General features: G+C 49.6%; 2 protein-coding genes across 2 annotated transcripts; both read right to left on the reverse strand.

The window, feature by feature from the left end:
- Positions 1-402: 402 nt before the first annotated feature.
- On the reverse strand, positions 403-3296 carry EDB93DRAFT_1094278 (uncharacterized protein; the record flags this gene model as incomplete). The annotated part of the gene is made up of 9 exons (XM_041446584.1): positions 403-588; positions 637-1239; positions 1293-1589; positions 1637-1807; positions 1854-2123; positions 2176-2263; positions 2312-2762; positions 2817-3135; positions 3192-3296. The coding sequence occupies 9 exons, from the start codon at positions 3294-3296 to the stop codon at positions 403-405; spliced, it is 2490 nt and encodes an 829-aa protein (XP_041302512.1).
- A 1758-nt stretch (positions 3297-5054) lies between these two features.
- EDB93DRAFT_1052697 (uncharacterized protein) lies at positions 5055-5525 on the reverse strand (the record flags this gene model as incomplete). Its single annotated transcript, XM_041444709.1, has 1 exon — positions 5055-5525. A coding segment is annotated over one exon (471 nt), but the record flags the coding sequence as incomplete, so codon positions are not given.
- Between the last annotated feature and the right edge of the window lie 10175 nt (positions 5526-15700).

The raw sequence follows: 15700 nt of genomic DNA on the forward strand, positions 1-15700 counted from the left end.
GGACTCAAATCAGAGCTACTAGCCTGTATGTTCTGTGATTAACTGTCCTAACTGATCACCACACGACGACACAGGGAACATTTTATGTAAGTCACAATTGTATCGTGATAAAGTAGAAACGTTCAGACTCGACATAGAGCTCTTGAGCCATGAAAAAAGTTGGCGATACTAAGTAGAGATGACACAAGGAATGCATTAGCTGCCCCATTACATAGATGATACAGGTATAGGCTATACAATTACACAAACCAGTTCTCACAGAGTGATCCGTGTTTGAACTCCGTGAAGAAAAGAGATACTATCCAAACCTCCGTTCAAATTGAAGGGGTGATAGGGTCAGGCACAATCGAGAAGCTGTGCATGCGAATCAGCGTATGCCACGTGATCAGTCGAAAAGCAAACTTACGCGTTGCTCCTCCATTCCTTTCCCTCCTTCGCCTTCTCTTCGCGTTCAGTCGTTCGATTGACCCACCCGGATGGATGTCCTTCTTGAATCATCGAAGCACGTTTGTTATGGACAACTTTGAAATGAGACTTGCTCTCCGACGTCTTGATCGATCCAGATTCTTCCTTCTTGTGCTTGAACAGCTGACACTATAGTTAGCGGGATAGCTTGGAAAATCTGTCAATGCCCACATCTTGTAACACCTGACGGCGACTCGATTCCTCCTGTGTCTTTGTCTCCTCCATGCGATCCCTCACGGTGACAATCTGTCCGTCAAGATATTCCAGACCAGTCCTGATTGCCTGTGCAACCGCCTTCTTAATATGCTTCTTGACTTCAGCTGTCACAATAGGTTTAAGGGTCGTATAGAAGAAACTGTGCTTCGCATCGCGGATGCTAAACTTCAGCGAATCCACCTTGACGTGCACATCCTTGACTTTGAAGACGGAGCTGCGATCTCTGTCGGCAGAAACAAGATGGATAGTCACTGTCATGCCTCGTCCACCGAGGACAATGTCCGCTAAGCCAGAGTCCCTTATTTTGGCGAATCCGGTCTTCCTGCGGTAATAAATAGCAACGTCTCGCATATCCGCCTGGATCTGTGCAAGTGTGATTGTGAACTCGTGATGCCGTTCATCTTGAATAGCGTCATGCGGGCTGAACTTGAAAAAGTTATATGCCTCCATGGAAATAATGTTGGGGAACATGTTGCGTCCTTGAAACGTGAGGTTTTCAACAACAAGATCAAGCGCATCGTCCGTGTATTCGACACGCGGAATAGGCAAATATCCAACCTCGAGTGCCAATCTTGTTAACTTCTTGCCCCAGCAGCTGAAAGGTGACGTACCTCGTTCATCATCATAGGTAAAATGAGGTTTCTGATATCGCTCCAGAGGTCGGCCTTAAACTTTAAACTACCTTCGCTATCAAACAGCAAGTCACGCGTTAATCGAGCCCAGTCTTCGCCGAAACGTTTATTCAAGGGGTCTTCTCCCATTGCCGAGAACCACTTTCCAATAGCATCAAAGAGGTTGTCGAAGTGCTCTTTGTACTTGTGGTCCCAGAAATGACGACCTGACTCGAGAATCCCGTTGCCCTCATGGTTGCAATCATCTTCCAGCACGAAGCCCGCCTCAAGTAGGACCTACACTGCCGTGAGTATGTCATCCTGTGTCCATAAATGGCACTTACCTTGCGGATGTACGTGTTCAAACGATGAAACCAGTTCCTAAACTCGTCATCGCGACGAGCATCATCGATGAGAGCATCAGAAGCGTCAAAAATACTACTCATACTGCGACCGTTTGCGAAGCGCTCCAGCAGGGTACGAAGCTCAGACATGGCAGCATTAAGTGCTCTATCCTTCGTGAGGGTTAGGTGGAGTCGAAACATTTACACCGGTACACACCTGCGTGATGGCACTGCTGCGTTCTTTGCCGTGACCAGCAGCAGTTTTCCCGTAGGAGGCATATCGCTCAACTTCGTCGAGGAGCCATCTGATGGCGTCCTGGTAATCATCGTGCTTTTGGCATTCAATTATGACCTTCTTGCCACGATAGATGAACTGATCACGGCGCTCCACAGGGAAGTACTCCTCTGACAGGAACTTGCGTCCTCGCTCGAACTGTTCAGAGGCTTTTTCTCGGTGCTTCTGGGGGACACGTTCAGACATACCACCCTACGACAAATTCATCAGAATAGCGACGCAGATGAAGAAAGTATCAGCATACTGCATAACCGCGAATGCGTTCCTTAAACCCCCGTTTTTTGCTCTCGTTATCTGAAGATGAAGTGTCAAGTACAGCGGGTTCCACGTTCCTTGAGCAGCGGATGAGCACACGACCTGGATCAAAAAGAGCTACCCACCCTTGCTGACGAGTTTGGTCTACTTTTTCTTGAGCGATATCCTGAGCCTCAGACGCTTTGCCTTTGGCCTCATCCTTGACAACATCAACAGTAGCACGGCCCTCGTCAACGATCTGCTTCCCAGATTTCTGCGAACCATCTCCTGTTGTTACCGTGACATCATCAGCGCGGGGGTGATGTGTAACGACTGTGTCAGTTCCGGGAACTTTCGCCTCCAGAACTGGTGTTTCATCGGGGCCAGCTTTGCGTCCGCCCCTGGTAACGAACTCATCTTGGGGAGCAGCCTCGTCGATATGGGAAAGCTCTTCTTCGCCGGGACGTAGGCTCTCGGCGACTTTCGACGCTGCTTTGGCAAGTATGTCTCGTCCAATGACCGAAAAGTCAGAAAGCAACTTGCGGACTTCGGAATTGGTGAGGACAAGGGAAAGAATAGTGCGTAGATGGCGAACAGCTAGCAAAACATTGCATTAAGTACCGCTTCAATAAATCGTGAGCGCACACGCACCAGTCTGGCGATCTTCGTCAATTTTTGGGCGATCGGCGGATGCGACTGCGTTGGGGTCCATCTTTGCACTGTCAAGAGAAATATCGCGAGTATTCCAGATAAAATTCTGGAAAAGTTCATCGGCATTTTTCTCGGCAACTATGATACGCGCAGTTTCAATAATTTCACGAAAATCTTGAACAAGTTTTCGCCCGTCTGAGGACAACTTGCTCTCGTCCACTGGTGATGTCTTCAGCAAATACCGCAATGTTTCGTCTATTTGATGATTATCTGGCATACGCCCTTGGCGAAATGCTTCAATCACGCCGTAAAGGTTGATCTGGTCGACGAAAGCATTGAGCAAAGATTATTACGACTATTTCAATAAAAAGCCACCTTTCTGGAGACATCAGCCTCCTTAGCAGCCTTGTCCGTTGGTGCGGCAACAGAGCCTGCCTTGGGGTGTTCTGAAATATCTTGGGTTGTTGGCGGGAGAGACATGGTAAGGTAAAGAGGATTTATTGGAGTTCTGGCTTGTGTTCTCGACTGGTTTTATCTAGCTTGAATGACCGCAACGCGACGTCATTTAATTCTGTTCATGATCAATCCATGACGTCACTTCTCCTCAACATAATTTCCTATTCTGGATGACTTCTTTACTCGTGTAAACAAATAACAACAAAGAGGTCAATACAAGGTCAATAACATCTTTTGTTTAGAGTGCACTCATCGAGTTCAGGACCTCAGTGTTTAGTACAAATCAACAGGCAGCGATGAACTCAAGCTTCCATATAAAAAGTCTGCAAAGTGCCAAAGACCCATGCCGCATGAGCAAATTAGAGGCAAATGAAGGCTGGCTTGCTGCGTGGGATTCGAATCAACAGAGGACTGGATGTGGTGGTGATATGAAGCAGGGTATTCCTACCCAAACAATGATGGGCAGTATCATAGGAAAATTTGGGTCTCAACAACGCACTGGACGGAGGGCTGGACGGGTGGAGACACTTCAAAAAGAAAGGTAGATTGCCAAATTGCGATACACATGAAATACGGGTGACCAGAACAAAGGAAGCAAGACGCCAGATGAACGGAGCGTCAAGAAGCCAGGTAAACACGAGACAGTGTAGCAATTCAGCAGTGAAACAGTGCCAACCCAGAAAAAGATCGGCAACTTGACAAACATGAGAGAGCAAGAAAACATTTACCGTAAACGCAACCACATCAGTGATGGATTGCGAGAAGATACCAAAACACGGCATGGATGGTGGGGAAGATGACCTAACGAGCTACTGCCAGCCTGCCAGGGCCCTGGACGGCGCAAGGCAGTATGCTGACGATGTTGACGTAGTAGAACCACCCGCGCCACCGGGTAAGCGGTGTAATTATGGCTTAGCTTCATAAACAGTAAGCGTGAGCTTCAAGTTGCTTGTCACTGCCTTGAGCCTAACGGTTAATGGCCTAACGCTTAACGCCCTGGATTAAAAGGATTCTAGAATATCCGGATCGTACGGCGCTAGCCAACCAGGTACAAGGTAATAGTGAAAGCCGAGTGTAGCGGAGCGCTGCTGATGTCTTTTTTAAAGACCCGAAGCTTGGAAGTGTTGCCAAATCCGGCGCAGGAATGAGTGCCGTATGGAAGCCCGGACACTCGTGCTCACTTACCTCATTACAATTACTGCTTATGGTAATCGGACCTCGAGCACCCCACTTTTGTATTTGTAAACAATGAACCTAGGGTTACGCACATCTGCGCTCGACATTTGTGTTTGTGGACAATGAACCTAGGGTTACGCACATCTGCACTCGAGAAAAAGTCCTTATACATTGTAACACTAAGTGTAGCCAAAAAATATAAGCCAAAACAAAACACATAGTGTGATCGATCTAAGCTACTCCGAGTCCTTCCCCAAGTGCCTTAACTGCTGCGAGTCCTCCCCCAAGTGTCTTAAGTCCAAATCCTGGCCATTTGCAGAACTCGTTGCAAACATGGCGTCTCTCGAATTCATTCACCGCCTTCTCAATATTCCCCCCCCCCAAACATATCTTTGCCTTCACTAACAGATGAGTGAGTCATGATCTGAGGGTCAGTCAGTAGTGATGTATTGCCTGTTTGATCAATGGCGTTGAGAATATAGAATACTGGGTCATGGAACACATACCTTGATAGTCGGATATATACACCAGCCCACCCGTCTTCGCGTACTGGATATGTTGTGTGAATGCCAAAAACAGCGCAAAGTCATACCCATCCTGGTCTGGGTCAAGCAGCGGGTCAGGATCCATATTATGGATAAATTTGGTGAAATCTTCGCCCTCAATAACCTCCTCAAGGAGGAAAGCTGTGCGTGTTGTCCCTGTCTTTAATGTAGACTTGCTGTTGCCTTGAGAGTAAGATAGCACAAGACCGGCTTCAACAAACCACACTTGTGGAATAGCGAATGGCGGAGGATCAGATGCGTCTGCAATGGCGTGGTTGATGAAATCATACACAAAACCTAAAAGCGCCTTCGCCCAGTATAGGACGTTGGCCTCTCTGAACAGCTTGGCGAGCTCGTCGACTGCCGCAAAGCGTCCAATTCTGTAGTCGATGCTATTGCCTTGGGGGTACACTTTGTGGAATGGTCGTTTCACAACAACCTTGTGACTCGCGCGTGACCCCAGACCTGAGCTAGGAGGTACCGTCAGTGTTAGCCATCCTCGGTGCGCTGTTTTAAATCCGCCTATTCCAATACGGCCTTCGATGGATGGGTCAATCGTGACATGACCAACTGACGAGTCGGCATTATCCACCGAGAATGAGTGGTAGCGAGTACACATCAAGAGCTCATTGAGGGGTCGCGTGGGGATCAAGTAAAAGTGAATGTTCTCATTCTGAAACTTGGAGACTAACACGAAACAGTGAGTGCATTGAATAAACCAAACGAACTAACATACTTTGTTTGACATCCAAGTCGGCACGTCCGCCAATCTTAAGGGCCTCCCTGAGATCATTGCGATCAGGAGACAATGCAGGAGGTACCCGTAATTTGTGAGGGGGTGAGATTGTGCCAGAACTGGTTGCACGTTCATGCGTTCGTTTGCCGGTACTAGTAGGGACCAGTGAGTGGGGCTTTGATGGGGCTGCACTGCTGGCAGCCGTGTCCTGTGCGTTGAGTGATGGGGCTGCGCTGCTGGCAGCTGTGTCCTGCGCGTTGACAGCCGTGTCCCGTGCTGAGTCGAATGAAGGGATTTTAGTGCTGGCAGCCGTGTCCCGTGCCGAGTAAAATAAAGTGTCTCGGCCTGCCGAATTCTGCACTGAGTCAAACACCGCATCATCTGTCGTGTATGATATTGAAGTGTCCTTGTCCTTGCCCTTGGCATTAGAGGAATGACTTAAACGCTCGGTGTTAGAGGACCGACGTGAACGTGAACGCTCGATAGCCTATAGAATCAAGTATAAGTTAGCATAGACAACGAGTGTGCAATACATAAGCGCACCATCTCAGTATCGTCTTGCCAATTTTCAAACTCTGTCCATTGATGCTCTGGAACGACTACCACTGAGGGTAAATTGCTTCGTCTTGAATGTAGGGCCCTTGATGGAACCTTTGGGACCTTTGCGGCCTGGCTGCAGGCACTGTGAATAGAAGTACGGTATTAATGACTGGTGTGTCGATAGGTCCACCCATCCCGAGTCTCGCACAATGAATTCTTCGTCACGCCATGAAAATACGCCACCAAAAGCACGTAGCTTAGGGAGCACAGTCTTCAGAGCAAGGTCGATAAGACCTGGAGCATCAATGCGGGCATCTATGTCTTTCTTGCCTTCACAAATGTTCTAGATGAAAATACATTAGCACGCACTTAAGAGAGCATACTAAGGAAAGAACGTACTCCAATTGGTACGCCTCTTGATTTCTTGCGCCCCCCTGCTTCGTGAACAGGCTGAAATCTCAAGCGATATGGTTTCGGCCGCCAGCGCAGCACCAGGGGTAGCATAGGCAGCTTTAGCCCATCTGAGACGTTCTCCTGCATATAATCCGTGGTTTGATGAATAACCGACAGCGCCAGTGAGCCTTGATGGTACCAGTGGAGCTGCTGACCCCTGCCAAGATGTAGGGATAACTATATCAGGGCCAGTGTTTGAGCGGTGACGAGGGATAGTAGGTGGTGGGCCCATAGCGGCATTAATCCAGTCAGGAACTGCAACAACAGGAGGAGGATTAATGCTCGCTATTGTGGTAATGTCAGTGCAAGTCCTGTCCTACGAAGGTTGATGCAACTTACACTTCCTTTGGGCAGCATTCACTGACTGTCTGACCATCTGAGGATTAGGCCGGCGATCGCCAGCTGCAGTAGACGGCGCACTAGATGACTGGATACCACGGTGCTGCCAGCAGTTAGAATTATTATTATAATAAAATGCGCATTATTGACTCACCTGTGGGTCTCTTCATTGACGTCACAGACTTCGTCTGATAACGTGCATAGCAGGCTGCACATACATGACAGCCCTGCTTTGCCAGGTTCAATTGTATGCACATAGTGACAAGGTTGGCCTTTGTTGATCTGGGCACGACAAGAGGGCCGCTCACAGATCCGATCTTCGGCAGCGAAGGCGTCTTCAGTGAACTGACAGACAACATTGTCAGGGTTAGCCATGAGAATGAATAGTAGTAATAGCGCAGAGCTGCATGGCTTAAATACTACTCACCCAGTCAATTGCTAACAGTTTTCCTCGGACCAGGTAGAATACTTGAGATACTGCGATGGCTAACAGGCCAATCCTAAAGGACCGGGAACATTGACCACCGGGTTTCATGAGCTTGGCACAGTGAAATAGGACAGTCTCTCACCCAGTCAACGAGAGACTCTCCAAGACTCTCCACGCAGGAGGAGCGGCAATTAGCAACATTGAAACACGATTGCTCTTTTCCTCGGCCCAGGTAGAATACTTGAGATACTGCCATGGGTCTTACCAAAAACCTCATATCTCTTCCTGAGCCCCTGTCCAGCACGAGGCAAAAGGGATCCAAATCCAGTAAAACGGTATTGGTGTGCATCAGCAAGGTATCGTTCTCCACTGGATGAGCTCTCTAATTCAGTATAGCTTTGGCAGGAAACAGTGTTGGTGCGTCGTACGACATTGTTCTCAATTACTCAATGGAGATAGTATTATCTATTCCTCGGGTGACGCATCCGACTCTATCCGACTCGGAGTTGGAGGTACATACCAATACTCAGCTTAAATACCCTGCCGTGCCCTCATCGCTAACATCTTGCATCTCCAGTGCCTCCAGTGCTACTTGCATCTCCAGTGCCTCCAGTGCTACTTGCGTCTCCAGTGCCTCCAGTGCCATAATGCCAAATCAGTGGAAGCCCACACGTATGTCCTGTTGTTCTAGATCAATGCTGCTAACTCCGAACATCAAATTAGCACCTCTGGATATTATCCAACCGCACATACTTCGCCTTTGGAAGGCCTGTCAAACGGACAAGCAGATTGTTGCAGAACTGCAGAAACACTTCAACACACAACGTTATGGTCTAGGGTAAGCTTTACTTTCACTGTCCCTTTAATGTATTCTGACACCATGCTTAGACTTACCAAATTTCTCAAGGTTCGCGAGGGCATGGGACTTCGACGAGCACGCCAACAACATCATACCGTCGAGACCATCCACGAGGCTATGGGTGAACTGCGTCTGACATATCCGAATGCCGGAGCACGTGAGGTGGTAAGTTTATTGTTTCACGAACGAAATATGAGTGTAGCCAGGTAATGTAGTATTTTCATAATTGACTTGTCTTCATCGCTAACTATTGTATCTCTTATGTCGCAGGAGTGTGGTGACATCTTACTTCAACATATACGAGTGTAAGGATGCCATATCCTCTGCGCCCCGACCACTGCTTCACAGAAAGACTTACGGACCTTGTGTCCCGTCAGCCACGTGACTCGAAGGATGCAAAGAAACATCACGCTTCGCATCCGAGTCACGCGGACACAATCCTCTTTCTTACTCTCATTAGCTCATTGTCGTCAACATCCCGCTCGGTCTTTCATCCATCGTTATACGATACCCTTACCATTACCAACTTGTGGACCCTTTTTTCTCTCGTTATATCTTCATATTTCCACCTCGCCGTACCCAGAGCGGTCAAACGAGCTACGAAACTCTCGTCACTCCTGCGCAAACCTTCTTGCTTACGAGCAACATTCATTCAATATTCTCGTACTCTCTTTCGCATTCCTTATTTCGACTCTGTCAGGATCGCCGCCACTCACTCTCCGTCTCTCCCTTTTCGGTTTACGCATACCGAGGACCCTTATCGCCTCATACCTTAAAAAGCACTCATGTACTTTGCCTCAGAATGATAACTTGTCGTCCCCCCATTGATTCAGGCAGTCGTTCGCTATAATACTCTAACCTCTCGTCCTTATAGAAAGATCCTACCGTCACTAACGTATCCTTTTCGTCTCACACCCAAAGCACACATTCCCCTCAGAGCTCGAACCAGCCTTACATATTGGAGCCCACCGCGAGGGGAATTGTCTTAACACCCCTTCGCACTTCGAGTCGGATTCGCTGATCTTCACTGATCTTCTAGTCTGACTCGTCCCATACCCGGTCTCTGGACCACGCTTATCATAATTATTTCAAAGTATTATCACCCTAACGCGCAAATTCGCCGCAAGAAGCAGCCAACTGCGCTGGCTCCCAAGAAGAACAGATCCCGCGCAAACACCATTGACTCTCCTTCCGCCCCATCCTTAGCACAACCGACAATTCTCACCCTTCCTCAGACCCCAGTTCGCCACAGATCCGTTCATACGAACGCAGATACTTCAGAAGGACTAACTGAATCTTCACTATCGGACGACGATACCGTGGGACTACTCCTCCAAACAAATTCCCCATTCCCCGCCATCCCTCAGCCGACTTTCACCTTAAGACCAGCCGTATTCGAAGCAGAAACCCCCACTGCTCCTTCCCCGAACTGAAGGCGTACCCCCAGCGAAATCCCTCCCTCCTATTCCCAAACCTGACTTCCTTCGCGCTCCCATACCCCCGCCAAACACTCCTATTGCCAAAACCACCATGCTCCCTAGCGTCCAAAACATAGTCCCTACCACACCCGCACCAGCTCATTCATCATGCAACCCCACTACCTGCAGCACCTCCCGCCTTACCGAATCCTTTTGCACATCCCGCTCCTAGCACCATTACCCTTCCTATCACCCAGGTCATAGCCCCTGCTGCACTCGTACCATCGCAACCATCACACATCTCCATCTCCGCAGCACCTTCCACCTTATCGCACCCTTTTGCGCATCGTTTTCCCACTACCTCGGTACCGTTAAGCATGTCCAACACATCCAGAGGCATTAACGCTATGCCAGGGGCCAACTCCACTAAAGCCCCATCGTTCAACGGGGAGACCTCGGAATTACTCGAGTTCTTCGAGCTTTTTGAGGACTTAGCGGATGCTTGCACACTTACTCCCGCAGAAAAATGCAAGACAATCGTTCGATATGTGGACATTCAGACGAAACGTTTCTGGGTGACATTAACGGGCTATGAAAGTAAGGACTTCGATGTTCTTAAAGCTAGCATTCTAGCTCAGTACTCCGGTGCCGACAAGGGTCAACGCTATACCATACGTGACCTAGAACACGTCGTAATAGGCAATGTCGACAACGATATATCGACCGAGACCGAACTCCTTCAATATTACCGGCAATTCCGCCCTATCGCGCACTGGCTCGTGGCCAATGGCAAAATATCTACACAGGAACGCGACAGATACTTCTGGCAAGGGTTACCGGCCACTACCCGACGCGCCATTGATAGACGCCTTGAATTGAAAAACCCGACTTATTCAAGGACGGAGGCCACTGACTTCGAAGAAGTACTCAAAGCTGGCCGATTTGTGTTTTCTGACGACGCCTTCGATGCCGATCTAAATGAGCCCATAGCTACCCGGATACGTACTATACGAGAGGGACGTACGGTTAGAGCTAGGGTTTCAGTTCCGTGGGACTCAGATGAAGAAGACGAGAGGAAAGATGCTAGGAAAGAGGTGCAGACTAAACGAGTAGCCTTCGCAGTTCCCCCCACCCCTCCAGCAAAATCTACCATCGACGAAGTGGAAGATCTCGCTCGAAAGATGCATGGGTTAGATATCGGAGATGTCGCCTATTCCGGATGCTACACTCGCCTTGTTTGCCTCGCACCAGCAGCAGCGCATGCATGGGCCCCTCCCAAATCACGACAGAACCTCCCCAACGCTTCCGTTCAGCCCGTCTTACCGTACCTCCCGCTACCACCCATTCATTCATCCTCGGGTAACTCGTCAACTCCAACATGCTTCTTTTGCGGAGGGCCACACGTTATGCGTACGTGTTCAATAGCTGGAGATTACTTACGGGCAGGTAGGATTATTCGAGACGGGCCGTACTTCGCGTACCCTGATCACTCTCGCATACGACGATATGGAGAAGAGACATTCAAGCAGGTAATCGACGCTAGATACGCCTCACCGTGTTCTCCAACGCCTGCTACAGGATCGAATTCAATCCCCCTTGATACTCCTCGCCAAGATCCCATACCCCAAAACACTACTGCGGATATCCCTAGCTCTGCTTTCGTCACCGAATCGTACTTCCTCCAGTGCCAACCGGTCGTCGAGAACCATGCAGTAATAGTGGCTGTCGAGGAAGAAACAGATGAGCAAGCAGCAGAAACCCTTGCGGTGACTAGGTCCAAGTCCAAAGCAGCAGTCACCCAGGAGACTCAAACCACCACACCCCTCTTATCACCACATTCTGCTTCGAATCCAGCTCCTGCACCATCTACCGTCCCTTCATCCTCATCACGCGTCGTACCCGTCGAAACTGTCAAACCCGTTGCTCTCGAGACCAAGAAAGAGCCGGCATTTAAGTACGAATCAAAGGCTGCCTCACCCAACGCCGCTAAACGCCTCTACGAGACCATCCTCAACATGCCCATCCAACAACTGACGATAGCCGACCTATTATCAATCAGCCCGGATCTGAGGAAGGAGGCGGTAGAATACTCACGCACTCAGCGAGTACCAACGCCTGCCACCACACGCGTCGAGAATGCCCTGGCATCAAGCCTAACTAACACCCCCCCCCTCCAAATCGAACATGCGACGCCCCTGCGAGAAATTCGTGTCACACTGAACGGAACTCATTCGGAGTTAGGGCTACTGGACGAAGGGTCAGAGATTGTCGTTATTCGAGAAGATGTCTGGAGGAAAACGAACGCGCCTATCAATCAAGACGTTCACATGCACATGCAAACGGCAAATGGAGGGTCTCAGGAGATGGCTGGATGCTTAGAGATGTTGGAAATAGACGTCGAGGGAATTAAGACATGGGCCCACGCATACGTAGTACCAGACGCTCCCTATCGTCTACTCTTGGGACGACCATGGCAACGATTAGTTCGCCTCTCAAAAGCCGAGGACACTAACAATGTTCACGTTTCAGTACACGACCCTATGGACCCAAATATCACTAGGACCGTCAAAACCACCCCTCGTCCTTGGCCTCATCCTTCCCTTGCCTTAACCGCGGCAGCGCTTCTTTCCATACCATTCCACTCATCATCATCGGCTCTACTCACATCTTACACCCCACTAACCAGCTCGACGGACATCTACCATGCCATCAAATCGTTTGGTGACGTTATCGCTGGTTTCCCAACACAGCGCGACCGAGAGAACAAGATCGAGAGAGCCAATGACCAGTATTGCGCGAATCTCGGTATGAAGATCAATGCCAAACTTGGAGGCGTTAATTCACTACCAGATCCGAAACAGGTCCTGGCGATTCTGCCGACAAGCTCGACGGATACCTATCATACCCAAAAGGCCCCTACTCCTACACATATACCTATACCTATCCCCACCTCTCGTTTCACATACTCCTCATTCTCCGAATTCCTTCTCCAAGCGCATTTCGATATAGACCCCCTTCGCCGCTCCTTTGCCTATAAGAAAGTCGTTAACAAAGTCAGACCTGTCCCTACCACCATGCCAGCGCATGCGCGCATCATCCGTACCTTTCCAGAAGACCCTCTCTTGTCCCTTCCTACCCTCACTCCCACACCCCCAGCATTCTCTCCTGGCAAACGCCTAACGAAGGAACGCATGGACGACCTCGGTGTACTCTCAAACGAGTTCCTGTGGCCGGAAGAACGAAACCTCGCCGCACAAGTCCTATCCAACAACGAGGTAGCTCTCGCTTGGGACGAAACGGAAAAAGGACGTTTCCGTGACGACTATTTTCCTCCTGTCATTATCCCAACTATTGAACACACTCCCTGGGTTCATCGACAACCACCCATTCCCCCCGGCATTCGCGAAGAAGTCATCAAACTCATTCAGTCGAAGATAGCGTCGGGAGTTTATGAAGCGTCCAATAGCTCATATCAGTCGAGGTGGTTCTGCGTCGCAAAGAAAAATGGATCCGTACGTATTGTGCATGATCTTCAGCCCTTGAACGCAGTGACAGTCAAGGATGCTGCAACCATGCCCTATGTCGAATTGTTCGCAGAACAATGTGCAGGGCGCGCTATATACTCGATGATGGATCTCTTCGTCGGCTTCGACCACCGCGCGCTTGCAGAAGAATCGCGCGACATCACCACGTTCCAGACCCCTCTCGGAACGTTTCGTCTTACAGTACTCCCTCAAGGCTGGACCGACTCTCCCGCGGTATTCCAAAATGACGTAGCATTTATTTTACAAGCTGAGATAGAGATCGCCCCCAACTTTCAAGACGACGTAAACGTCCTCGGTCCCCGAACTCGATACGAAACACTTAATGGATCCTACGAAGTCCTCCCAGAGAACCCAGGTATCCGCAGGTTCATTTGGGAACATTGCCTTGACGCCAACAGAGTCCTCCACCGTCTCAAACACGCCGGCGCGACTGTTTCAGCAAATAAACTATTCCTGTGCGTCCCTCAAGTTCTTGTTGTAGGGCAACTCTGCTCCTACGAAGGACGCACACCGGACACAGCAAAAGTTGCCAAGATTCAGCACTGGCCGCCTTGCAACACGCGCACAGAAGTTAGAGCCTTTCTAGGCACCGCAGGTACCATTCGCACCTGGATTAAAGATTATGCTCGCATCACCCACCCGCTAACCAACCTTACCCGCGCTAATGTTCCCTTTGCGTGGACTCGCGAGACGCAGCAAGCCATGAATGAACTCAAAACCGCCGTACTCACCTCCCCTGCCATTCAGCCTCTCAACTATCACTCTTGCAATGAAGTCATCCTCGCTGTTGACTCCTCCTACATCGCGTGCGGTTGGATATTATTACAACTTGATGATGACGGTCGTCGGCGCCCCGCACGTTTCGGTTCAATTACTTGGAACGAACGGGAATCTCGCTATTCTCAGGCAAAAATCGAGTTGTATGGTCTTTTTCGGGCTTTGCGTGCGGCCAAAGTATGGCTTATCGGACTCAGGACATTCACCGTCGAAGTAGACGCCAAATATATTAAAGGCATGTTGAATAACCCGGACGTTCACCCCAACGCCGCAGTCAACAGGTGGATAGCGGGAATTTCCCTCTTCAATTTCAAACTCCGTCACATCCCTGGCAAACGACACAATGGTCCAGACGGTCTGTCTCGACGACCACGAGGAGATGAGGACTCTGACGATGAAGCCCCAGAAGACGTAGATGAAAGTATTGACGAGATTTTGGACAGTGGGATATGGGTAGCAAAGGAGTTTGACTGAGGGACTCGTGGATACGACGAAGAACGCACTGGTTATCACAATTTCAGCACCCACACCTAACGACACCCAGATCCCCTCTGATAACGTCTCTATGCAGCGCGACGAAGACCTTCGCATCATTCACTCCTTCCTCGACAATCTCTCATTTCCCTCGACTCTGTCAAACGCAACTCGTTCTCGCCTCACCAAGCGTGCCCACCAATTTTTCACACGAGGACGACGACTGTGGCGAAAAGAGTCAAGTGGACGCCATCAGCTGGTACTATTCAGTCCCGACAGACTACACATCTTGAAGGAGACGCATGACGAGTTAGGACACAAGGGTTTTTACTCCACTAGACGCACCATCTCCGATCGGTTCTGGTGGCCCGCACTTGATAAGGACTTAGCGTGGTACTTGAAGACCTGCCATCAATGTCAAACGCGCTCAGCCGAGAAGGTCGTCATTTCACCCACTATCTCCATTCCCGCGACTCTCTTTCGCAAAGCATTCACAGACACTATGTACATGCCCACATCACACGGATTCTCCTTTATCGTCCAAGCACGCTGCTCATTATCCAGCTGGCCGGAGTTTAGAATGCTGAGAAAAGAAACTGGACGCACGTTAGGTGCCTTTTTGTTTGAAGAAATCCTCTGCAGGTGGGGATGTATAGAAGAAATAGTAACGGACAATGGGACTCCCTTCATCGCAGCGCTAGATTGGCTCGCGCAGAAATATCACATCCATCATATCCGCATTTCGGCTTACAATTCTAAAGCCAACGGCATCGTCGAACACTCTCATCGCACGATTCGAGACTCACTCGTCAAGGCATGCAACGGTGACATCACCCAATGGCCCACGCTAGCCCACCATGTGTTCTGGGCAGATCGCGTCACGACTCGTCGATCCACGGGATTCTCACCATTTTATTTAGCCCATGGTATTGAGCCCTCACTTCCCTTTGACTTCGTCTTTGCCACCTTCACAGTTTCCCGATTTCACATGTCTCGTCTCAACACACTGAGCTTATCGCAGCCCGGGCTCAACGACTTCTCAAACGTGAAGACGATCTCCAACTAGCGCACATACGCCTTTCAAAAAGCCGCCTCGCATCTGTCAAGGATTTCGAACGGCTGTTTCGCAAATGTCATCC

The sequence above is a fragment of the Suillus bovinus genome (assembly GCF_016758785.1).
Source record: "Suillus bovinus strain UH-Sbo-P2 chromosome Unknown EDB93scaffold_93, whole genome shotgun sequence".
Lineage (NCBI taxonomy): Eukaryota > Fungi > Basidiomycota > Agaricomycetes > Boletales > Suillaceae > Suillus > Suillus bovinus.